Genomic DNA, 26,320 nt, shown 5'->3' with positions numbered 1-26,320 from the left:
AAAACGAACGAAGACAGACCTGAACTAGAGAACTTACAAATAACACGAAGAACACACGAACGGGTATAGACTACAAACAAAAACGCTACAGTCCCGTGTGGTACGAACATACATACAGACACAGAAGACAACCACCCACAAACAAACAAACAGTGTGAACACCCTACCTTTATATGGTTCCCAATCAGAGGAAACGTCAAACACCTGTCTCTGATTGAGAACCATATAAGGCTAATTACCAATGACCTAAACATAGAAACACAAAACATAGAATGCCCACCCCAACTCACGCCCTGACCAACTAAACACATACAAAAATAACAGACAACAGGTCAGGAACGTGACAATCTTTGTCTCTTTCTCATATGAATGATGGGGATTTGGGCCTTGTCGGGTGTCTGAAGTAAATCCTTTGCGTCCGACTCGTTAAAGAAAAAATCTTTGTCCAGTACGAGGTGAGTAATCGTTGTCCTGATATCCAGAAGCTCTTTTCGGTCAAAATCCAATGTATTTTCCATGTAGATTCCATGTCACAATACGTTGACAAATAAAATTTCAACAACGTTGATTCAACCAGTTTGTGCCCAGTGGGATGCAACTCTTTCACCAAAGAAACGTGCTTACCAAATAGATTTTTTTTCCATTAAATGTGTTCTTTATTTAGTATTAAAGATTTTTTGTAAAATATTGTGTGGTATTGAATAAAAATGATTCAGTAGCTATTATTGTGTGCTTTTATGTTTGCTTATTTTCTAACTCTATGTAAAAAAAAAACTTTTAGGTATTTCATAGTGCTAAAAGTGTTTGGGACCTCATTTATATTTGTATAACAGATACTCAAATTAGGACTGTGGGGGATTTTATTTGGCCCCCAAGTTTTTAATTTTTTTTTTTAATGTTGGACATAAAAGACTGTAAAAACACCAGCAAATCAGCTCTAAGTGATCTAATTTTGGAAATATGTTCCAAAGTATTCCCACACATAATAGAGCGATATATGTGATATTATAGCAATGTTAGCAAGGTGTGAAATGATTGTTTTAATGAAATATTATATATGTTATGGCTTATTGACTAGTTAAATAAAGGTTAAATAAAAAAATATAACAAAATGATTGAGGTCAATTTGCAGTCTACAAATTATTTGTAATTATGTTCCAGCCCCCTGACCATCGGCTCAAGAAAAAATTGCTGAATCTAGTAGATGATTCCTGTTATAGATGGTTATATATCAGTCCGCTAATACAGGACTAGTAAAGGCACAGTGCACTAGTTTTGTGAGAAAAAAAAGATTATATATATATATATATATATCTATATTCTTTGCCTCAAGATTTTTCAGGGTGCTGTTCCCGCGGCTATGTTTGTATTACATATTTTATCATGTGTGTGCATGTCTATGTACTGCTGTATCAATTTCTAAATTAAATGTACACTGATAATACAGTATATAAATTATTATATTCTGTTCCACACAATTTGGATGGCTTTTTCACTAGTGACATTTTTGCCTAGGAGCATGAACCTCGCGATAATGTTTGCACACGATGCGTGACGTTTGATGTAAGGTAGTTTATTAAGTTAATTTTACAAAGGGAACTTAAAGATCCACCGCAGAGGTCTTAATGTGGTTGTGTCCAAAAATGTTACATTCCAACATTTTATGAGGTTACCGATGGCGCCTGGACTTCTGTCTAAATATTGCCAGGTTTTTAAAAAATCACAAGATTTCACTGCCACTGACAGCGGTGTTTGTTTGCTTTGTCGTTTCAAAAAGTAGCTTGATGAGTGTCCAAAGTAACAGTGGAAGTTTGGAGGGGACGCCATCTTGGTCCCAGATCTCCACGTCCCTTTCTCAGCAACATATCACGGCAGGGGTGAAGGCCAAGGGAGGTAAAAATAATATTATTGAAACAAAAGTATTTGCTAGTTACATGTTTTGTGTGTCGTTTTGTCGTACGTGTTAAGAGTCATCTTGAAATGAATTGCAACTGAGTAACACCGAAGCCATGGTGTGCAGCAGCCTGCTAGCTAGCCATTACAGACGAGTGTTTGCTGGTGGTGTCTTCAAATGTCCATGAGAAATAACATGAGGAACGTTAGCTAGTTAACATTAGCCACAGTACCTAAACTACTGATACATGTGTTCTTTGTTTGCAATATAAGTGAAGATTGTAGATGTTTACATGCTGAAGTGGAGTAGTTAGCTAGTTGGCTAACCGACTACAGTACTGTAGTAGCCTAAGTTATCAACACTAGAGAATTTGCTATCCAGCTAAGGTAGCTAGCTAATATAGCTAGGTAGTTTAATAACTACATACTGCTAGCTAGCTGTCTCCATTGGCTAGCTACGTTGACAGCGTTAGCTAGCTAGCTAGCTATTATCGGTTGTTGAATGTTGTATTTGCTAGACAGCAAGCTAATATGTCAGATTTAAATCAGGGTCGAGAGATGACATGGTGGACCTATGGATTCAGTATTGCCAGATCTAAACGGAATTCTGTGGACTGTATGAAATGATATACAAATATATATCTCAACAACATATCATAGTTAGCTAATGCATGTCTGGCGACCCTCCTTTCCTTTGACATGAAGTCGGGATGACACCTTTTTATTGCAGTAACCAGCTAGGTACACTGTGCTGTGGAAACACAATGTACAATTGACCATATCAGATTCAGAAACTGGGGGTTATAATTGTATTGCACTCATTGACTAAATTAGGTATCCAACTATTACTATGCTAATGAGGGCACACCATGTATTTTCAATGGCTTGCGTGGACAGGACGGTGGCAATAGTTTGTAATTGGGCAGTGTATTACTTCCGACACAAGTCTAGATGTTGAGGCGATGTAGCGGGCTAATGGGGTGCCTATTAGCCATTACATGTTAGGTACTGTTTGGTATCCAACTATTACACGGATTAGCACGGATTATTTGCCTAGCACGGATTATTTGACGGCCTTAAAGACATCCTCCAGTGCGTTTTTGAACATTTCCTGTTGAAAAGCGATATCCCAAGGATAAATACAGGAAAGTACACACACTAGGCACGACTGCCAACTTCAAGGAATAGGGCATTAATGGAGTTGGTTTTATGGGAGGTTATGTCATCGGCCTCCCCTTTGCTTAAAGAGCAATAGAGAACAAAGAAAGCCCCCCTTGTGCCATGTCATGACTTACCTGGACTACCTATTGATGTGCATTTTGTTAAGTAAATCAGGTGTTAAATGATGTGGAAAGGAGACTGGCGTGCCAATGTGTATGCCACAATCATGTCTATTTTCAAATCTTCCCTCATTGATCGAGACAGGTGAGTGCGATGATATGCAGCACTTTGGGGTGGACACCCATCTGTCTCAATGAGAGAAGATATGAAATGGACAAGATGGCAGTGTACATGCTGGATACCTTCATGGAGCAAAATTATTACATTTTAACTGAGTGTTTTCTAAATTCAAACAAACCCCCCCCCCCCCCCCCCCCCTGCAATTAGACTCTGGAGCAGTGGAAACGGGTTCTCTGGCGTGATGAAGCATGCTGGAAGCCAACGGACGAATCTGGGTTTGGGGGATGCCAGGAGAAGGCTAACTGCCCCAATCCATTGTGCCAACTGTAAAGTTTGGTGGGGGAGGAATAATGGTCTGGGGCTGTTTTTCATGGTTAGGGCTACGCTATGACATTCTAGACGATTCTGTGCTATCAACTTTGTGGCAACAGTTTAGTGAAGGCCTTTTCCTGTTTCAGCATGACAATGCCCCTGTGCACAAAGCGAGGTACATACAGAAATGGTTTGTCGAGATCAGTGTGGAAGGACTGGACTGCAGAGCCCTGACCTCAAACCCATCAAACACCTTTGGGATGATTTGGAATGCCAACTGTGAGCGTGGCCTAATTGCCCAACCTCAGTGCCCGACCTCACTAATGCTCGTGGCTGAATGGAAGCAAGTTCCCGCAGCAATGTTCCAACATCTAGTGGAAAGCCTTCCAGAAGAGTGGAATCTGTTATAGCAGCAAAGGGGGGACCAACTCCATATTAATGCCCAGAATTTTGGAATGAGATGTTTGACGACCAGGTGTCCACATATGTTTGGTCATGTAGTGTATTTAGAGCAAATGTTCTGTCAGCAGTGAATAACTGATTTCTAGACATTGTGCTAGTTGGTCACATTCCTTAGATGGCTATGTTTTTAGTTTGTTTGTTTGTAACCCTAACAATACTGAGCACAGTACCCCTTAGTATAGAAGGCCACTGATGTGAAGAAAGTAGACTAAACTGCATCAAAGTAGTACAATTGTCTAATGCGTACTAAACTTACTCTGTTCACTACCTAATCAGACGTTAAGACCTACATGCATGGGAAACATTTAGTGTTGAAATATGAGTAGATTAACTGCATCCTCTAGTTAGCCTATAGTTGAGTTGTCAAAGTATTGTAACCCAGAATATATGTTCTGGTGGATTTATACAAACTGTGTACAAATTGTGGCACTTATTTTGATCCGAATCTAAGCTATAGGCGTAGTCTTATGCTAACTGGATTTTTGAATGACTGTCCAAGTGTCTGTCGTCAACAGGTGGACACTATGTTGCACAGCATGGAGCTCAAATGACATCCACAGCATTCTAAGGGTTCAACCACTGGCCTGTGCAGGGGCTTGAATTTGGTTGCTTGGAATGTATTGGCTACTTATTTATGCAGAATGTCTAGGAAATCATCCCTTCTTGCCAAAGAGAGAGGGCTTACACTCCACGCTTTCCTGGCTTTTTAAAATATGAAAACGCTTGTAGATCAAGTGCGCTCAACGCAATATTATGCTTTTATTTGAAGAGGACCATAGTTTTTGTGGTGTGTTTACTACCAAGTTAATGGTGACACGTATGAGAGCATGCACTGAGATGCTGCTGTAAAGTGAGAGCCGTGTCTAGTAGCCTGGTTCTTCAGACCATCATAAGGAAATGAAAGTGACAATCTAGATCTTGTGGATTAAGCTTTTCCAGGTTACGAGTTGGTTCAAAACAGTTAGAGGGGTGTTTTCTCTAGCACCTGTCTGTGTGCTTCATTTCAACCCTAAAATCATTAGGCTATCTGAAGTAGATAATGATATTTGGCATTAAAGTCGAGTATTATTTACTGTGTTACATCATCCTTGTTACATGACATTTCTCAAGTTACTTCATGTTGCACTGAAATATCTACTGGCAAGCCATAACATTACCGCACTCCATCACCTTAACCTCGCTTGTTTTTGTTAGGCTATATTGTAAATGATGGCTGGTTTTTCATTTTGTCACATTCTTTCAACTGTTGATTAACTATAAAATGTTATTGTTGTGCATAACTGCTGCTTATTACAGTATTGGTGAAAAATACAAAATACCTTATTCCACAAGTTCCACTTGGGCAGCTGTTACATACAATTATATTAAATCAAATTCATCTTTCCAAAAGGAGATGCATAGCATTGTTGTACTGCACTGTCCTGGGTTTGTACATTGATTCTCTAGAGCCCAAGTGCACCACAGTTATTTCACCTCTACTCCACAAATGAGCTTAAGGGGCATCCATCTTGGGTGTCTTGGAACCTGCTGTGGTATCTGATCCTTTGTCCCCAGGGTGTTGTCTTTTTCTTTCTTTTGCATATTTCACTTTAGAGAGACTGCCTGCATCTGGTGTTGCAGCATCCACAGACTGCAGATGAAAAGGAAACTCTAATATAGATTACAGGGTAGTTGACGTCATAGAATGGTAGCACGTATATGATATTAGCTATACAATTAGGCAATGAAATATTTTTCTTGCAGTGGACATTTTTGTAAGATGAACAGGAGTGTTCCGTTTCTCAGGGGAATTTGAAATTGTAGGTGAGGAAAGTGGATTGGAACGATGGGTAGCCAGATGGTTCTTTTGGATTTTGATATGAAGCCAGTACAGGGAACAAATTACAATTGCCATGTCACTGGTGGCAGCACTTTAAAAACAGTAGCACTAATGAGCGATCAATGTAGGGGAACCATTATCTGGCCTAATTTTAGACAGTCTAGCTCTCGCATACATTTTTTTCAGAACAACCTATTTTGTACTTTATTTGATAGGTTGATGTAAGTGTGTTTGATTTTAAGAGAACTGCCAGAGAAGAATTTGATGTACGTTTTTTTCTCTGTTCCAGCTCTGATACGTTGGTGCTCTCTGTCAAAGCCAAGTGAAACAGCCAGGCCCAGGTCGCTTGGGCCTACTACACTTGTGGGAATTGTCTTGGAGACAGACCTGCATTGTTCTCCAGGCTCATATTAGACGAGGTGGAGGAACTGTCGTCTTGTCTGTGGGTGCTGTAAACCACAAGCTGGTGGGAAACCACCATGAACTGTACTGGCCAGAGTAAAGGGGCTTGTAATGTACACACTGACTGCTCTGAGGAAACCTGGTGTATGTAAAGGATATACATCTAGGGCTTTGGCTTTATTTAGGCGTTTCCTCCACCCTGTCTTTAACTTTACTGGATAGTTGAGCAGAATTCAGAAGATTTATGGCAGTACCCGAGATGTAGATTCACTTTTGACCGACATTGCATTTGGTAAGATATATGTAAATAATCAGTGTCTCTCTGGCATTAGTCCTATCTGTGCTCTGACAGAGGAAGTGTTGCAGCAGACATGATGCACTGACTGAACAGGTGTTAAGAGACCTCATAGCCCTTTGTTGATACAAAATGGAGCGCTTGTTAGAGAAAGGCCATGTCAGCTGTCTCCCAGAGGGAGACAGTCCAATTCTATTCTCTGTCTAGGATGTAGCCTACTAGTTTAAATCCTTGTTTACATGTGAAATGATAAAGATCTAGCATAGGCTATTATCGAAACTCATACACTACATGACCCAAAAGTATGTGGACAGCTGCTTGTCGACTGTCTCGTTCCAAAATCATGGGCATTAATATGGTGTTGGTACCAACATTTTGCTGCTATAACAGTCTCCACTCTTCTGGGAAGGCTTTCCACTAGATGTTGGAACATTGCTGCGGGGACTTGCTTCCATTCAGCCACAAGCATTAGTGAGGTCGGGCACTGATGTTGGGCGATTAGGCCTGGCTCCCAGTCGGAGTTCCAATTCATCCCTAAAGTGTTCGACGGGGTTGAGGTCAGGGATCTGTGCAGGCCAGTCAAGTTCATCCATGACTATCTCAAACCATTTCTGTATGGACCACGCTTTGTACACGGGGGCATTGTCATGCTGAAGGGCCTTCCCCAAACTGTTGCCACAAAGTAGGAAGCACAGAATCGTCTAGAATGTCATTGTATGCTGTAGCTTTAAGATTAAGGGGCCTAGCCCGAACCATGAAAAACAGCCCCACACCATTATTCCTTCTCCACCAAACTTTACAGTTGGCACTATGCATTGGGGCAGGTAGAACTCTCTTGGCATTCGCAAAACCCAGATTTGTCCGTTGGCCTGCCAGATGGTGAAGCGTGGTTCATCACTCCAGAGAACGTGGTTCCACTGCTCCAGAGTCCAATGACGGTGAGCTTTACATCACTCCAGCCGACGCTTGGCATTGCACATGGTGATCTTAGGCTTGTGTGCAGCTGCTCGACCATGGAAACCCATTTCATGAAGCTCCCTACAAACAGTTATTGTGCTGGCGTGGCTTCCAGAGGCAGTTTGGAACTCTGTAGTGAGTGTTGCAACCGAGGAAAGATGACTTTTAGGTGGTTTCGTTCTGTGAGCTTGTGGCTTATCACTTTGCGAATGAGCCGTTGTTGCTCCTAGACGTTTTGACTTCACAATAACAGCACTTACATTTGACCGGGGCAGCTCTAGCAGGGCAGAAATTTGACGAACTAACTTGTTGGAAAGGTGGCATCCTATGACTGCTACGTTGAAAGTCACTGAGCTCTTCAGTAATGCTATTCTACTGCCAATGTTTGTCTATGGAGATTGTATGGCTGTGTGCTTGATTTTATACACCTGTCCGCAACCGGTGTGGTTGAAGTAGCCTAATCCAATAATTTGAAGGGATGTCCACATACTTATATATTACACAAGTGTCTTCATATAGAGCACCTAGTGTCATGTTTGGTTTGCCTTGAACACTCACCATGCAGAATGTGGTCAGCCACGTACTGGGATTAAGCTATTTTAGTGTTTATAAAATGTTATCTTGAGTATAAATTTAGGACATTACATCTCCCTTTCTCTGTTCAGACATGGAGTAACCAGACATTTTGCCTATTAAACATTTCAGACTTCAGGAAATTGCTTTCAGCTGTTATTTTGTACGTGACAAGGGAACAATCCTCATTAGTTTTGCTTTATCACATCTTTTAGTTATAACTAAGTGGATAGCTCGTTGATAATGCCTTTTAACAGATTCTCTGCAACCTTTTATGGTTGGGGTATTCCTCAGGACAAATCTTCAAGCGTATTCTGAAGGTTTTCAGGATTCCTAGTCAATCCTGATGTTACCTTACAGTTAATCCTTAAGACTCTAAGCTGTTACTAAGAACATCATTTAGTTGTTTGATTTGGAATTTTAGGACCCCTTTTAACCTCCAGGAAGAATGACAACTTTTTTACATTTTCTGACAAGCGAGTACTTATTTGGTCGTTTTCATACTGTCGTTCCCAAACATTCTGTAAATGTGAAAATTCTATAGCAATATAGTGGAAAAGCAGGCTGTGCGTTTGGACAATTAATAGACAATGGAGTCAATAAAACCTAAACATCGGCCTCGTCCAGGATGGGAGTCTACAGACCGGTGTGCCATAGCCAACCAGAGCTACAGTAGGCCTTTATGCAAATAAGCCATTTGCCACAAGGGCCAGCCATCATTCACTTTGAACTGGACTGAGCTTTTACAGGCGGTAGCAACAGTGTGACTTTAGATCAGGGGTTCTTAAATTTTTTTAGCCTGGGACCCAAATGAGAAATTCTGTGTTTTTCCTGGGATCCAAGCTTAGGAACATATGCAACTATATGTAAATATTGGTACATTTCATTGCCCTTATGCCTAAAAAATGCAATATAGACAAAAACAAATAACAATGAAATGAAATGGCCATATAAATAGCTATTCATGTTTATTTTCCCCCATTAAAAATGCTGACATCTGTCTAGGTTGGAACTGTTGCTGTTTAAAATGCAATAAATAATTTTCATTCTGAACTGGAACAAACTGATAACAGAACAGACACGCAGGCTTTTTGATAGGGTTGCACTAAGTAACAGTACAGATGAGAAATGATCAGGCCTACTGTACATCTTACTGTAGAAATTATTGTCGAAAGAAAGTCATGGTTGGAGCTGTTGCTGTTATTAAAATAGTCCGTTTTTTTATTTATTCTGAACTGGAATAAACTGATCCAGGCTGTATCACCTCCGGCCGTGTTTGGAAGTCTAATAGGGCTGTGCACAATTATCCCAGCGTCGTCCAGGTTTGGCCGGGGTAGGCCGTCATTGTAAATAATGATTTGTTCTTAACTGACTTGCCTAGTTAAATTGAAATTATATATTTTGTTTTAAACAAGCACACGAATGTAGACCGTTAAAACACACACACAGTCCTAATTAGAGGTGTTTCAACAAGCAGGTCTATTCTGGGCTCAGTTTCTGACAGTGTATCACTGAGGTCATGCTCAGCATTGAGACTGTTTCTGAACTTGTTTAAGTAATCCAGAGTTGAGAACCCTGATTGACATAGGTATTTGGTGACAAACAGGACCAGAACATCTACTGCTTTCTCAGTTAGGCAGGAGACTGCTTCCTGCTGTAGATGAGCAACCCAGAACTGTGTGAGTGTGTTTGCTTCAAAAAGTATCTCGCTTCAATCAGTTTAAAAATGATGAATTGTATTTTAACAGCAACGGTTCCAACCTAGACTTGTTTTCAACAATCATTTCTACAGTAAGATGTACAGTAGGCCTGATCATTTTTCATCTGTACTGTTACTTAGCTAGCTACTGATAGGGTTGCTTGCTTTGGATGAAGTTAGCTATTAGCTGTGTACAAGGCCAGGGGATTGTTTGAAAGAGAAACTCACATATACTACTATGCGATAGTACTCCCTTATTTCTGCTTATCATCACCTTTTATAAAATGACATCAATGTCATTAGCTAGCTAGCTAGCTGACTTTTCCACTGTCGAAGCACTGTTTCCTGAAGCATTCTGCCCTGTTCTGAAATAATTATCTCGGTATACTGTCATGCTGTGGATGTTTGGTGTGATAGAGCCTGGATTCGAACCAGGGACTGTAGTGATGCCTCTTGCACTGAGATGCATTGCCTTAGACCGCTGTGTCCATGTGCGTGCGTGTTAACTATTTAACTGTACTAGAATGCTTAAGGCTGCTAAAATTTTAAATATTGGTATAGTTTTCTTTTTTTTTGGCAAGGAAAATATCGGTGCATCACTACTTATTTTTTACCCCCTTCTATCCCCAATTTCGTGGTATCCAATTGTTAGTAGTTACTATCTTGTCTCATCGCTACAACTCCCGTACGGGCTCAGGAGAGACGAAGGTCGAAAGCCAAGCGTCCTCCGAAACACAACCCAACCAAGCCGCACTGCTTCTTAACACAGCGCGCATCCAACCCGGAAGCCAGCCGCACCAATGTGTCGGAGGAAACACCGTGCACCTGGCGACCTGGTTAGCGTGCACTGCGCCCGGCCTGCCACAGGAGTCGCTAGTGCGCGATGAAAAATCTACCACCCACTCAGATTTTAACAAACAAAATATAGTTTTTTTTGCAATTACACCAACAAAACACAAAAGCAGATGAGTGTGCTTTGTAATATTCCTAAAACCATAAATGTACTACTAGTAAGATAATGTGGTATATTTAATTTCATACATTTTGTGACTGAAGTCTTCACAAAAATATTACAGTTGTGAGAAATTCACCTGCCCCTTTAAGTGCGGGAAGTTAACGTGGTAACGTGACTAGTCATATGTGCCTGTGAAATTGAGTATGACCAGTAGCAGCTTTTCTTTTTCTTCTCTTCCCTAGCAGTTGAAACTTAAACATTGATACTACAAGACCCAAAAGTATGTTGGTGTGTGGACAGCTACTAGTCTGTTCTGATTCCAAGTGTTATTTCATAGTTCTGATGTCTTCACTATTATTCTACAATGTAGGAAATAGTAAAAATAGATAGAAAAACCGTGGATTGAGTAGGTGTCAACTTTTGACAAATGGAAGTGAAATGCTCACTCTGTGGAGCCCTGACCACCCGCCAACATGGCTGGTGTTAATTTTAGGCCCTGAAAGCTGTGATCCCTTATTGATGTCATTTGGTAAATCCACTTCAACCAGTGTAGATGAAGGGGAGGAGACTGGTCAAAAGAAAGATTTTTGAATCCTAGAGACATGAATTGTGTATGTGTGCCATTCAGAAGGTGAATGGGGAAGACAAAATATTTAATTGCATTTGAACTGGGTATCGTAGTAGGTGCCATATGCACTGTTTTTCCTAATGTTTGGTATACTTCCATTCATTCTTTTTTTTTTTGTACTGATCCCGGCCTACCTTCAGACGAGCCGTGTGAGACTCGTGGGTGTCCTAGAGCAAAACAACAGACATGTTTGTGAGATTCTCACCTTTCCATAGACGGGTCATATTAGTGTGTAGCCCAAACTGGATGCTACAAACAAGTTGGTAGTAGTCGGTACCGACTACTAGAGTAAAACCAAGAACATCGCTGTGTTAGTGAGGGGCTCATCTTTCCATTGAGTGGTCATATTAGTTAGTATGCCAAACTGTTCGGATGATATAGACGGTTTCAATTTTTCGAGGCGTCTCGTGGTCTGACAAAAACAGCTGTACCTCGGCCACCTTCACCGCAGATTCGAAAGGCTGCCATTCGGTGGATTGAGATGCAGCCCATGCAACAACAAAAAATGACTGTTGCAGGGAGCAGTGGGAGAGGGAGGAGCAGCATGAAACAGCTGAGATTCAGACTTTCTCTCAGTACTGGTTTTCATATCAACTTTATTTAGTTGTCCGGAAGCCAAAGGCACAATCGTAGTCGTATGAACAACCCATCCTCGTTGTTGCATGTTTACATTTTCCCTCAAAGTTTCGAACGGAGATGTTCATCTCTGTCACATGAAACGGCTCGCATCAGATGCGTCTTTTTAGAACGGTGTCTTCCCGCAAATTGGATTTTGGCAAATGTTTGAAAATGTGTTCCAGTCTCTGCTTCATTACTATAGTTTCATGTTCAATAATATGAGAGGATAGGCTTGCTATTGTTGCATGTTTTTATTTTTTTTTATTTAAGCTTTTAATGAAAAATGTCAGTTCCTTCCATGCATAGTATTTTCTGTTTGTCACGTCATTTTACTGTTTGGAACGAATTTAACTGTTTGTTAATAGGGGTTGGTTAATCGGCAACGAAATTGGCCGAAATTTGCATCCCTTGAAGAAAATTTTGCGAGCCAGTGCTAACTAGCGTTGGCGCAATGACTGGAAGTCTATGGTACTGTATCTACTAGCATGCTAGCAGTTACTGTAGACTTCTTAATTTCGCTAACGCAATTTAGCAATTGCGCTAACGCTAGTTGGCAACTTTCTTCAAACTGCATGCAGAGACCTAAACATGGTATCCACAAGTTCATTGGACTCTGGGGAAGTAGATAAAGGGCTTCATTGCCAAAATCCTGAAGTATCCCTGTGTCTGAATTAGCTGTATACCTGGTCTCAGTTATGGTCGAAGCTTCAGATCAAGTCAATGAAATGCAACAGTTTTCAGATAGTGGTGGACTTCACTGTGCTTTCTGTAGTTTGTCTAAATTTTGTCATGAAGAAATTGTAAAAAGAGCCAGACATTCTGGTTTTCCTTGTATAGGCCTAAACGAATATGTAGATGTAAGGATACTGAGTAGGCTATACATTAAGATAGAGTTCAGTAAGGTGCAACATAAAAATTGTGATGTTACATTGCCTGTCCCAGTAACCCCCCCCCCCCCCCCCCCCCCATACAAGACTGTAGAACACAAACACAACTCAAGACACTTCCATTTGGACTGCATTGCCTCAATAACATTTCACCTTCAGAACGAACACAAGGGGACAGCTGTGAGTGGGAAAAAGCTCACAAACCAGCTTTGTGAGCCTTTTCTAACAGCTGTGAAATATGATTGACTGTAAAGCCTTTTTTGAGGCTTGGCATCCTACTCTAATGGTCACCATTCATAAAATGTCCTACTTAAACGTTTCAAATAAAGCCTGACATAGAAGTGATGATCATGATGCAGTCAGGTCTACTCTGCAGCGATGACTGAGGAATGTGAGGATGTAAGGAGGAGTAGGCAATAAGTGGTTAATATTCTGTGACGGTGTTTCTCTTCTCTTCCAGGCACCATGGAGGAGCTGCACAGCCTGGACCCCCGGAGACAGGAGCTGCTGGAGGCTCGCTTCATGGGCACGGTCACTGGCACTGGGGGCAGTACCGGGGGCAGCACTGGCAGCACCAGCGGGGGAACCAAAGTGTGTGCACTTGCCTCAAACCCCTGATCCCCATACACTTGGCTGCATGTTTTCAGCTAGTCTATTTGTCTGTTAGGCTTATTTTGTGTAACAAAAATAAAGTAAATAGTTGTCATGGTTTCTTTTCAGAAGAATGTTATGACGTACTTCTGTTTTTGATTTTCAGGGCATGATGAACAATGACTCTTCAAATCAAAGTTTTGGAAGCCTGGGGTCCTCCAGTGACAAAGAGTCTGAGGTATGTTTCTTAACATGGTGTTCTTACAGTTGTAATTAAACATTATATAATGAATCAATGTACATGTTTGTTTGAACAGGCTCTTGTCAGACAATATAACTGGTTTCCAAGGCTTTTCTGTTTTTTTTTGTCTTTGACATTCCATCCTTTGTTTGGATTAAACCTATGTTTTGATTGGATGTTAGATGTGGGCTGGTTGGTGTGAGCAGGGAGATCCCACAGAGGGAGAGAAGCTGGACCCTCATGATCCTCTGTCACTGGTGAAAATGTCAGACGCAACCTAAGATGGAGCTAGCTCTAGAGAGAATAAAAATGTGCGGAATCTTGTTGTAATTAAACTGCCTTCTTGTGACGCATCATGCCTCTCTGTACAAACACGGTCTGTGCCAGGGCAGCCTGATCACAGGCGTCATGCTGCGTCTGTACCTCCCTCCACGCTGTTTTCCTGTGTTTGGCAGCACAGCTCTACGCTAATGAAGGCAAAACACAAATGGCTTCCAACTTGGGAGGGGATCCAGTGTCGCAGCCTGTTTGTGTGGGGTGGTGGGCTCCAACATTGTGTGGAATAAAGAAGCCTGAACCACTGCAGTGGAGTGTGTGCGTATACTAGCAACCCGACTGTGCAGGTGACTGTCTGCTCCCTTCCCTTCTGTACAGTTTGACTGGGTTAATAAGTCACTGATGGAGGCCTATGTGTGAGCATGATCTAGGGGTGGAGAGGAGGCAGAATAAATCCTCTCTGGCCTCCTCTGCTGCTGAATCTGCACAGATGTCACCCACACAGATGCTACCATACGTCATACACTCCCTAATGATGCACTGTTGACACACTCAATCAGACTAGCACCTGTCAGAAGATTCTCTGCACAAGGCTCTGTCCTGGTCCTGGGGTTTTGCATAAATGTCACGGTTGAAGTGGGCTACTCCTTTTTGATTTAGTTTGGGTTTTCTCAGTTTAAGCATTTTAATGTTTTTCTTTTGTAGGGCAGAAAAAATCCTCATGTTATCTTGTTGGTTGGTAATTAATTAAATTAGTTGATCATGATTATTCCTTGTTATTGGGAGAGCTTGTTTTTTTTCCTCATAAGTTTATTTCCTGAAGGCTTCGTTTACACAGGCAGGCTATTTAACTAATTGGTCTTTTGACCAATCAAATCAGTTCTGAAAAAGATCTGTGATTGGTCAAAAGATCAGAATTTGGCAGTGTGTGTATACTCTGTCATTGAGATTTGAATCAGACATTAGAAAAGGCTACTTAGACCACTGCGCCACCCGGGAGGCTAAGGCACTGCATCGTAGTGCTAGCTATGCCACCAGAGACTCTGGATTCGAGCCCAGGCTCTGTCGCGGCCGGCCGCGACCGGGAGGTCCATGGGGTGACGCACAATTGGCCTAGCGTCGTCCGGGTTAGGGACGGTTTGGCCGGTAGGGATATCCTTGTCTCATCGTGCACTAGCGACTCCTGTGGCGGGCCGGGCGCAGTGCACGCTGACCAGGTCGCTAGGTGTTGCGGTGTTTCCTCCGACATATTGGTGCGGCTGGCTTCCGGGTTGGATGCACGCTGTGTTAAGCAGTGCGGTTGGGTTGTGTTTCGGAGGACGCATGGCTCTCGACCTTCGTCTCTCTCGAGCCCGTACGGGAGTTGTAGCGATGAGACAAGACAGTAACTACTAACAATTGCATACCACGAAATTGGGGAGAAAAAAAAAGAAAAGGCTAGTTAATCTTTGTGCCACAGTTACCTGCTGTAGTCGCTTTTCTAATCTTTATTTCTCACAGCCTGTGGCCCAAAACTGGCAACGGGCTGCATTGGCCGTAGATAAACATCCTCTTTCAACTGTTGAAATTATTTCATTACAGTCTTATTAAGGTTTCCAATACAATGAATCTGTCAAAACAGGCTAATTATAAACGATATTAGTTATGTATTTCATTACATTGAACTCATTCTCTGTACCCCTCTTGTGTTTGCAGAGCTCCGATGTGAAAAGGGGGAGCTCTCCTGCATATTCGGTAGGTACGCCATTGTATTTGGAATACTAGGCTATGTTCCCCTTCATTTGTCATCTGCTGGGCGGTAGACAGCAGTGGTCGGTCAGTTCACCTACATTCAGGAACTCCCTAGCAGGCTGTAGGTTAGGCATTTTGCTGCTGCTACAGTATATTCACAACGCTTTTGTTTTTCAAAACAGTCATTACATCCTCATCTTGACATTTCAAGGAATCAAAGTAACTGTACTTGTACAACCTACCAGATGATGGTGGTTATTGGTTAAAATCAGTTTTTTTTGGACAGACTCCTGAAAAGAAACACTCTGAATCATCCAGAGGAAGAAAAAGGAAACCTGATATCCAATCAGAGAGCAGCCAAGGTAACTTCCCTTAAGCTGTTTCTGTTATACTCCGGGTACATATAGTCACTGCTGTATGATGGCCATAATTTATAAATGAAAGTCGATGGTAAATGTATTTTCTCTCTCACAGGGAAGTCTATCGTGCGAGGACCCAAAATTAGTGATTATTTTGATGTAAGTTACATGAGTTGGGAGCATGCTAAATGTTTTTTAAATTTTAAGTTCTACTCTTAATGTCCCTGTGTGCTGGAGCACCACGTTTGGTGTTCATCTGAGAGGTGTTCTGTTTTGGAGAATATCAATGAAGCTCCATTTCACTCAGAGGCAGTAAACAGAACCTAACATAAAGGAGGCTTTCTGTGCCTCTGTTTTTGCCAAGTGGCAGGCAATGATGGCACTCACACTGGTGGCCTCTCTTTCTCCAGTTCCAAGGAGGGAACGGGTCCAGTCCTGTGAGAGGTCTCCCCCCAGTGATCCGCTCACCCCAGAACTCACATTCCCACACCGCGCAGGGTTCCAGTGTAAGTTACCCTATATCCACTTCAATTAATTTACCGCTTGTTGCCATTCGAAACAGAAGGTAAGTATCCTTGTCCAGGCCAGAACAGCCCAGAGCCAGACCGGCCTATTTTAAACAGTCAATGTTTATAAGTAATATTGATGGGACAATTAGATATGCAAACAATTGTTGTCCCTTGTGTTTCAGATTATGCAAAACAGCTCATCTCCTACGAGTCTGTCTTTTGGGGACCATGTGATGCATCCTAAGCAGTTAGCAGTCAAATGTGTGCAGGTGAGGATGACAACCATTAGTATGTGTATTCAGCACTTTTTGAATAACTGACATTGTGTTGGAGCATTTTAAGAATTTGTTCTATTTGTTTTTGTTGCAGACTGACCTGACGGGGCTCAAGTTGGCTGCCCTTGAAAGTAACAAGAACCTGGACCTTGAGAAAAAAGAAGGCAGAATAGATGATTTGCTTAGGGTAAGAAAAGCTGTCTAATGAGCACAAACAAAACCTCAGCATAAACTCAATGAGGGACTTAAGAACTTTAAGTGTCAGTGATATATTACTCTGGCACAACTGAACACAGATCAATTAAAACACAGCTCGGTGTGCTGCCAGTGGACTCAAGTACATACAAAAATGCATGTTATCCATGCTAGACTGACAGTCTTAATTCTGTTTAGATGTCCGAGGTGTTAGAATTGTAATGATTAACCTAATGTGTGTTTCTCCGTAGGCAAACTGTGATCTCAGGAGACAGATAGATGAACAACAGAAATTACTTGAAAAGTACAAAGAACGCTTAAATAAATGCATCACCATGAGCAAGAAGTTGCTCATAGAAAAGGTACTTTCACTTCAAAGTGGAATGTCTAAAGCCCGGCATGTCCTTTTGCATTTCCGTATGAGTAATCTGGTATTTCGTATCAGTCTGTGATGTTTGACATTGTGTATATGTTGCTTAGAGCACCCAGGAAAAGCAGGCGTGCCGGGAGAAGAGTATGCAGGACAGACTACGGTTAGGCCATTTTACCACTGTACGACATGGAGCCTCCTTCACAGAGCAGTGGACAGATGGCTTTGCCTTCCAAAACCTAGTCAAGTGAGTACCTTAGACTCCAGGTCAACTTGACTTTCAACTATGGTATGGTTGGCAAGCTACATGTATTTCTCTTTCAACCAGGTATCAAAGACTTCTGTAGAATTAGTACTAAAATGTATAATTTTCCTTTTTATTCTAAAGCCTTAGCCAGGGTTAAACACAAGCTTAGCGGAAATGGTATTGATTGCATATAACGTTATCTGCAGACAGCAAGAGTGGATAAACCAACAGAGGGAGGAAATCGAGAAGCAGAGAAAACTCCTAGCAAAGAGGAAACCCCCATCCTCCAGCAACTCCCAAGCACCAACCACAAACTCTGAGCCAAAGCAACGCAAAACCAAGGCAGTGAACGGAGCGGAGAACGATCCCTTTCTCAAGCCCAGCCTACCTCAGCTGTGAGTGCCCTTGTCCTCCTTACTTGTGGCTAAGCCTAAACACACAAGACGCTAGATATCTATGAACATGTATGCCTGATCCTGTTGCCTTCATTAGTCATTTATTTTGTTGGTTCATTCCAAAGGTTGACTCTAGCAGAGTACCATGAGCAGGAGGAGATTTACAAACTGCGACTCGGGCATCTCAAAAAGGTCAGTGTGTAGATGCCCAACCTGGCAGGGCCAGGCAACACGAGCTGACCTTTCATTGTTTCATATGTCACATTGTTCATCAAGACAATGAAATGGGGATAAGACATCCTGATATAGAACCACTATTAGTTTGACTGCCTAGAGATTCTGTTGACTTGTTTCTCTCCAAACCTTATAGTATATTGAATTATTAGTTTTCCTAGGGATTAAGCATCAGACGGATTTCCCTAGACAGACTTTCTACCACGTCAACCGTTAGTTTTTAAAATGACTTGTCAGCCTCGGTGTAGAAGTGGGTTTTGATGTGCTCCCCTCTCCTTGTAGTCAGTCCTCTGATGTTCCTTTTTATGTCTGTTTGTGTGAATCATTACAGGAAGAAGCTGAAATCCAGGCGGAGTTGGAGCGTTTGGAGAGAGTACGGAACCTTCACATTCGGGAACTTAAGAGAATAAATAATGAGGACAGTTCACAGTGAGTCTGATCACTGGAATGAATCTCTGTGACGACAACCATAGATTGTTCAGTGAGGCAGTAATGGCCATGTCATGGTGTTTTTCACAGTATGTTACAAATCATTCTGGATGTCAGTTTTCCATTCTGCAACTTGAGGTAAAATGAGCCAGTTTTTCACTACTAGCATTTCAGTAACAAGGTCTGATTTAATGTCTTTATAGGGATTACTAGTTTTTGTGTTGGTGGAAGTCCTACCATTTGACTTCGTTTGTAATGAGTTGGTTACCTTTTTCTTCTTTTTTCTCTCTCCTGCTAAAGATTCAAAGACCATCCGACTTTGAACGAGAGGTATCTACTCCTGCATCTTCTGGGAAGAGGAGGCTTTAGTGAAGTTTACAAGGTGAGTCTATCGGAGTTTTCATGTGTCATCAGTTCCCTCTGCAAGTCTTTGTTTGAATAGACCAGTCAGAACTTTTCTGTTTGTTTATTATAGGCGTTTGACTTGATTGAGCAACGGTATGCTGCTGTGAAAATTCACCAGCTCAACAAGAACTGGAGGGAGGAGAAAAAAGAGAACTATCACAAGTATGTTCAACATTAAATAATTGCCACTTTTGCCATGTTCTGTTCATCAACACTGTGAAAAGTAAGTTTTTTTTAAAGCATTGCTCTGCTTTAGATAATTTTAGAAAAGCAGAGTCAGTTTTATGAATTACTGTAACAATGGCACAGTTTTATGTGTAATTCGCTGGCTTTAAGACTTTGGTTGTTCGAGTCCGTAAGCTTTGTGTCTGGGTTAGCCAATCAATCAGTCATACCTCCACCTCTGCGCCCCTACTGTCTTGATTCATTCATTTGGTTGCCCATGGTAACACCGCTCACCTTGTTGCAGACACGCCTGTCGAGAGTACAGAATACACAAGCAGCTGGACCACCCCAGAATCGTCAAGCTGTATGACTACTTCTCACTGGACACAGACACGTAAGTGACCCTTCCTCATTATACTGACGATATGTTCTCATGACATCCTCTCATCACTGCCTTTTACACATTGCCCTCACAGGTTTTGCACAGTTTTGGAGTACTGTGAAGGAAATGACCTGGACTTCTACTTGAAGCAGCACAAGCTAATGTCAGAAAAGGAGGCCCGCTCCATTGTCATGCAGATTGTGAATGCTCTCCGATACCTGAACGAAATCAAGCCCCCCATCATCCACTATGACCTCAAGCCAGGTGAACAGACACACTTCACACACTGCAGGGATAGTATGGTTACCTTTCCATCTGTAAAGAGATCCCATGTTCTCTGAGGCAATGTGCTCATTTGTTCTGTTCCAATTTCAAGGTAACATCCTGCTTGTGGATGGCACAGCTTGTGGGGAAATCAAAATCACAGACTTCGGTTTGTCCAAAATCATGGATGACGACAGCTACGGTGCAGATGGCATGGACCTGACCTCACAAGGAGCAGGGACCTACTGGTAGTGAACTGCCACCATATATGGATAAATATGCAGTGTGCCTTCAAAGTATTCACACCCCTTGACCTATTCCACATTTTGTTTTGGTACAGCCTGAATTCAAAATGGATTAAGTAGATTTTTTTTTTCTCTCACCCATCTCATGATACCCCATAATGACGACGGTAAAACAAAGGGATTTTTTTTGCAAATGTAAATACAGAAATATGTAATTTACATAAGTATTCACACCCCTTTCCTTTGACATTCCAATTTCCTTTGATCATCCTTGACATGTCATTCCAACTTGATTGGAGTCCACCGGTGGCCAAATTGTATGGACAGGATTTAGAAAGAAACACACCTGTCTATGTAAGGTCCCGCAGTTGACAGTGTATGTCAGAGCAGAAATTCTACCATGAAGCCCAAAGAACTGTCAGTAGTTCTCTGAGATAGAATTGTGATGAGGCATATATCTGGGGAAGGGTATAAAACAATTTCTAGAGTGTTAAAAGTTTCCTATTACCACAGTGGTCACCATCATTTGGGAAAAGACGACAAATATGGAACTACCCAATCTCGGCCTAGAGCTGGCTGGCCAACCAAACTCAGCAACCGGGCAAGGAGGACCTTTGTCGGGGAGGTGACTAAGAACCCATTGACTACTCTGACAGAACTACAGAGTTCCTTAGCTGAGATGGGAGAACCTGAAGGACGACAGTCTCTACAGCACTTCACCAATCTGGTCTTTATGGGATAGTGGCCAGACGGAAGCTACTCCTGAGAAAAAAGCACATGACAGCATGCCTGGGGTTTGCAAAATAGCACGTGTACGACTCCGAGCATAAGACAAAAGATTCTGTGGTCTGATGAGACAAATGTAACTCTTTAGCCTGAATGCAAAGTGCTGTGTCTGTGCTGTGTCAGGCACAGCTCATCACCCATCTAACACCATCCCTACCGTGAAGCATTGTGGTGGCAGCATTGGGATGCTTTTCAGCAGCAGGGACTGGGAGACTGGTAGGGATAGAGGAAATGGAGCCAAATACAGAGAAATCCTTGATGAGAACCTGCTTCAGAGTGCAAATTACCTTTTAGATTTGCGTTCCAACAGGACAATGACTCCGAGCATACAGCCAAAGCAACACTGGAATGGTTTCAGAACAAGATTGAAAGTACTTGAGTGGCCCAAACTTGAATCTCATTAAAAAATGTGTGGAAACACTTGAAGATTGCTGCTCCCCATCTAACTTAACAGAGATTTAGAAAATCTGCATGGAAGAATGGGAGAAAATCCCCACATCTAGATGTACAAAGCTGATAGACCTAACCAAGGTGACTCAATGCTGTAATTGCCACCAAAGGTGCTTCTACAAAGTATTGACTCAGTGGTGTGAATACTTATGTAAATGTGATTTCTGTATTTCATTTTCAATAAGTTAGCAAAAATGTCTAAACATGTTTTCACTTTGTCATTATGGGGTATTGTGTGTAGATGGGTGAGATATATTTTGAATTTGGGCTGTAACACAACTTTAGAATAAGTCAAGGTGTACGAATACTTTCTGAAGGCTCTGTATCAGGACCAGCACATGATTTTGATGATATGATGCTAGACTTATGGACAGATTTTGTTTTGTGTTCTCTCAAAGGTACTTGCCTCCTGAGTGTTTTGTTGTTGGCAAAGAACCTCCAAAGATCTCCAACAAGGTGGACGTGTGGTCTGTTGGCATCATCTTTTTCCAGTGTTTATATGGAAGAAAAGTAAGTGTTAGAGAACTGGCTTTATCGACTAAAATAACTTATTTTCACAACACTTAACTCGTCGCCTTATTTTTTTTATCTTTCAGCCATTTGGTCACAATCAGTCTCAGCAGGATATCCTGCAGGAGAACACAATTCTTAAAGCAACCGAAGTTCAGTTTCCTGTCAAGCCTGTTGCCAGTAATGAAGCAAAGGTCTGTGGGAGAAGTTGTTCTGAATATTACCATCTGACTGCAACTGTCACTTCTATTTAATACTTTGGGATTGTTTTATGATTAAGCAATTCCTGTATAAACATTGCTTTTGTTGAGACCTCTAGTGTTCATATAAGAGACTGACATTACAGCCCCTTTTGAGATGCGTTTCTGTCCAGCCATAAGTCATGATCGCCATCATACTCAGCGTCTTGCTCCAATGTTTCATTTAATTGGTCCTGAGTGCTGTCTTTTGAATGATGTCTCCTTTATTCCCCAAGGCCTTTATAAAGCGTTGCTTGGCATACAGGAAGGAGGACCGGTTTGATGTTCACCAACTGGGAAGGGATTCCTACCTGCTCCCTCACATGAGGAGGTCCAGCTCTTCAGGGAATCTGCAGCTGGGTGCTGGTGGCTCAGGACCTGCCTCCTCCAGCATCATCTCATACTGAGGGCCGGCTGTGCACTGACTGACTGGCTGCACCACCACGCCTGCAGAGCCCTCTCCCCCCACCCACGCCTGCAGAGCCCTCTCCCCCCCACTGACTGACTGGCTGCACCACCACGCCTGCAGAGCCCTCTCCCCCCCCACTGACTGACTGGCTGCACCACCACGCCTGCAGAGCCCTCTCCCCCCCCACTGACTGACTGGCTGCACCACCACGCCTGCAGAGCCCTCTCCCCCCCACCCACACCTGCAGAGCCCTCTCCCCCCCACCCACGCCTACAGAGCCCTCTCCCCCCCCCACCCACGCCTACAGAGCCCTCTCCCCCCCCCACCCACGCCTACAGAGCCCTCTCCCCCCCCACCCACGCCTACAGAGCCCTCTCCCCCCCCACCCACGCCTACAGAGCCCTCTCCCCCCCCACCCACGCCTACAGAGCCCTCTCCCCCCCCACCCACGCCTACAGAGCCCTCTCCCCCCCCACCCACGCCTGCAGAGCCCTCTCCCCCCCCACCCACGCCTGCAGAGCCCTCTCCCCCCCACTCACGCCTGCAGAGCCCTCTCCCCCCCCACTCACGCCTGCAGAGCCCTCTCCCCCCCACTCACGCCTGCAGAGCCCTCTCCCCCCCACTCACGCCTGCAGAGCCCTCTCCCCCCCACTCACGCCTGCAGAGCCCTCTCCCCCCCACCCACGCCTGCAGAGCCCTCTCCCCCCCACCCACGCCTGCAGAGCCCTCTCCCCCCCACCCACGCCTGCAGAGCCCTCTCCCCCCCACCCACGCCTGCAGAGCCCTCTCCCCCCCACCCACGCCTGCAGAGCCCTCTACCCCCACCCACGCCTGCAGAGCCCTCTCCCCCCCACCCACGCCTGCAGAGCCCTCTCCCCCCCACCCACGCCTGCAGAGCCCTCTCCCCCCCCACTCACGCCTGCAGAGCCCTCTCCCCCCCACCCACGCCTGCAGAGCCCTCTCCCCCCCACCCACGCCTGCAGAGCCCTCTCCCCCCCACCCACGCCTGCAGAGCCCTCCCCCACAGGACCAGGTGTGTGGGAGAGGAGCTGCCTGCCAACCAGCGGTGTATGGAAGGCATTTGGACCCTGCAGACTGAATGGTGTTGAATTTGGCCTTTGCCTGGACTGTGCTGGATTTCAAATGGGTGTTTACTAAAGACTTATTAATGAATGGATGTTTAAAAGAACATGAGTATATTACCTTGTGAAGGTTGAATAGAGCACTGCTACAGACAGTACTTGAATAAATGTGACTGGACACTTGCTGGTGGAAGCCTTACAGGGCCTAAGGGATACCTGGCAGCCCGCCGTTTCGAAGAATGAACATTGTCCTGCCGGGGTGATTTAACTTCTAGGAGTGGACAGTCGTTTTTTTTTTTTTGTAGGTCTTTAATGATTTCACCATCAATTTGGCTGTATGTTTTTTATTTTCAGAAAGTGTTGGGTTTTGAGTTGTTCAATTAGCCATGAGAATGTAATTTTTAGCATATGTGGGATCTGTCATTTAGGCCCAGGCAGCATACTAATGTTGAATGCACAAAATAACCAAATGTCAATGTACAGAATCCTATGCAGGAAGATTTTAATGAATTTCTTTGAGAGTACATGTATATTTGCTGTACAGAAGACGATTTTCAGATTTCGAACTGCAGCTGTACCATTCTGTACAAATGTTTAAAGGCCCAGTGCAGTGATTTTTCCCTTTGTTTTGTATACACATTACCACACTGAGGTTGGAATAATACTGTGAAATTGTGATGATTATGATGATGCCCTTTAGTTTAAGAGCTGTTTGACAAGACCACCTGAAATGTTTGCCTGTGTGGTGGGATTGAGTTTTCGCCTGCCTGCTGACATCTCCAGGCAGTAAATTAGTTTATAGATCAATAAGAAAGAGTTCCAAACCTCACTGCTAATAACAGCTAGTTTTCAGTTTTTCCCTTCCCCACTCAGACCACTATCAATTATTTGCTTCAGAAATTGCTATGTTTTGTTTCTGATCATGTTTTCTATTAAAAATCTATTAAAGGTACTTATTTGTTACCCAGAAATGACTTGATATTGAGATAAAAATGGCTGCATTGGACCTTTAACAACTTCTCTTGTACTTTATTATTTTTTTCTCGATTTGTTTTAAATTTTTGCTGCTTTTGATGTTGCTCTTAATTTGTAGGGCTGTATGTTCCACTCTGGGTACAAAATGTACAGTTCTGTAAAAACAATAAATGATGACGATAAATACCAGGGAATCACAGCATGCTATACAATGGATTTATTTTGGAGACTACGATGGGAGGAGCTCTCCAGTGTTCTGTGACTTGTATGTTTTGATGGATGGATGAAGTTGGGCCTTTTCAGTCAGTGTAGTCCTGACATAAGTTACAAAGAATTCCAGTCCCATCTTAAATTACATACAGTGCATTCTGAAAGTATTCCGACCCCTTGACTTCCTCTTTTACGTTACAGCCTTAATCTAAAATGTATTAATTCACCCCCCCCCCCCCATCGATCTACACACAACCCCCATAATGACAAAGCAAAAACAGGTTTTTAGAAATGTTTGCAAATGTATTATAAATAAACTATCACATTTGCATAAGTATCTAGACACTTTACTCAGTACTTTGTTGAAGCACCTTTTGGCAGCGATTACAGCCTCAAGTCTTTGTTACGATGCAACAAGCTTGGCACCTGTATTTCAAGCTTCTCCCATTCTTCTCTGCAGATCCTCAAGTTCTGTCAGGTTTGATGGAGTGTCGCTGCACAGCTATTTTCAGGTCTCTAGAGATGTTCGATCGGATTCAAGTCCAGGCTCTGGCTGGGCTGCTCAAGGACATTCAGAAGCCACTCCTGCATTGTCTTGGCTGTGTGCTTAGGGTTGTTGTTGTCCTGTTAGGTGAACCTTCACCCCAGCCTGAACCTGCTCCAGAGCACTCAGGACCTTTCATCAAGGATCTCTCTGTACATCTTTCCCTCTCCTGACTAGTCTCCCAGTCCCTGCTGCTGAAAACATCCCCACAGCATGAAGCTGCCACCACCATACTTCACCGTAGGGATGGTGCCAAGTTTCAGGAAACAGGATGCACTTGAGTCTCATAGCAAAGGGTTTGAATAGTTATGTAAATAAGTTATTTCTGTTTTAATTTTTTACTTGCAAAAAAAATCCCAAAACCTGTTTTCACTTTGTCGTTATGGGGTGTTGTGTGTAGAAAAAGTCAAGGGGTCTGAATACTTTCCAAATGCACTAGCTTGTCTGGCTACCTTTTCTCAATTGTGCCAAAGGAAAATAGCTGTACTCCCAAACCTGTGCTTTTGCTCAATTGCATTTCCTGTACTTGTAAAGATTAACTTGTTGATTCTGCTGGAATTGTAGACGTAGCCCAGAGTAAACACCTCAACAATGTATATTTGGCTTCCTGACAATATTGGGGATTTTTGTATTGAGCCCTACTTGAAGGGCTCAATACAATTAACATGCAGCAGGCCGACAGAGTGAATCATACCAATTTCCATGTAACACTGAATGGGAATACTTGGTTTATACAGAAATTTGGAAAAATACATTGACAGCAAATATGTTAAATTTGCAATTGCATGTGACGTTTGAGGTATAATTAACTTTTTTGTAGCCAAGATGCACCAACTTGGTAATAGTAAGTGCAAAATGAATCTATCCCATTGCAAAGGAATCTGCTCAAGGTACATTGTGG

At 42.9% G+C, this 26,320-nt stretch overlaps 1 protein-coding gene across 1 annotated transcript; it reads left to right on the top strand.

The window, feature by feature from the left end:
* Positions 1-1,607: 1,607 nt before the first annotated feature.
* Positions 1,608-24,859, top strand: LOC120058243 (serine/threonine-protein kinase tousled-like 1-B). The gene is made up of 22 exons (XM_039006763.1): positions 1,608-1,893; positions 13,362-13,492; positions 13,659-13,730; positions 15,705-15,743; positions 16,027-16,102; positions 16,215-16,258; positions 16,510-16,605; positions 16,791-16,877; positions 16,978-17,070; positions 17,330-17,440; positions 17,559-17,695; positions 17,902-18,090; positions 18,216-18,282; positions 18,656-18,753; positions 19,054-19,135; positions 19,229-19,320; positions 19,628-19,717; positions 19,800-19,969; positions 20,082-20,217; positions 21,849-21,960; positions 22,047-22,154; positions 22,436-24,859. Exons 1-22 carry the CDS (start codon positions 1,785-1,787, stop codon positions 22,604-22,606), a joined length of 2,310 nt encoding a protein of 769 aa, XP_038862691.1. The 5' UTR covers positions 1,608-1,784; the 3' UTR covers positions 22,607-24,859.
* Positions 24,860-26,320: the final 1,461 nt, after the last annotated feature.

The sequence above is a fragment of the Salvelinus namaycush genome, chromosome 13 (assembly GCF_016432855.1).
Source record: "Salvelinus namaycush isolate Seneca chromosome 13, SaNama_1.0, whole genome shotgun sequence".
NCBI lineage: Eukaryota > Metazoa > Chordata > Actinopteri > Salmoniformes > Salmonidae > Salvelinus > Salvelinus namaycush.
Note: the sequence above shows the minus strand (reverse complement) of the source record. Positions and strands in the feature narration are given on the sequence as shown.

Coding starts and splice junctions, on each gene's coding strand:
- LOC120058243 (XM_039006763.1), top strand. CDS start 1,785: ATGAGTGTCCAAAGTAACAGTGGAAGTTTGGAGGGGACGCCATCTTGG. Junction 16,878..16,977: donor TAGCAGTCAAATGTGTGCAG/GTGAGGATGACA, acceptor TTTTTGTTGCAG/ACTGACCTGACGGGGCTCAA. Junction 17,696..17,901: donor GCCTTCCAAAACCTAGTCAA/GTGAGTACCTTA, acceptor CGTTATCTGCAG/ACAGCAAGAGTGGATAAACC.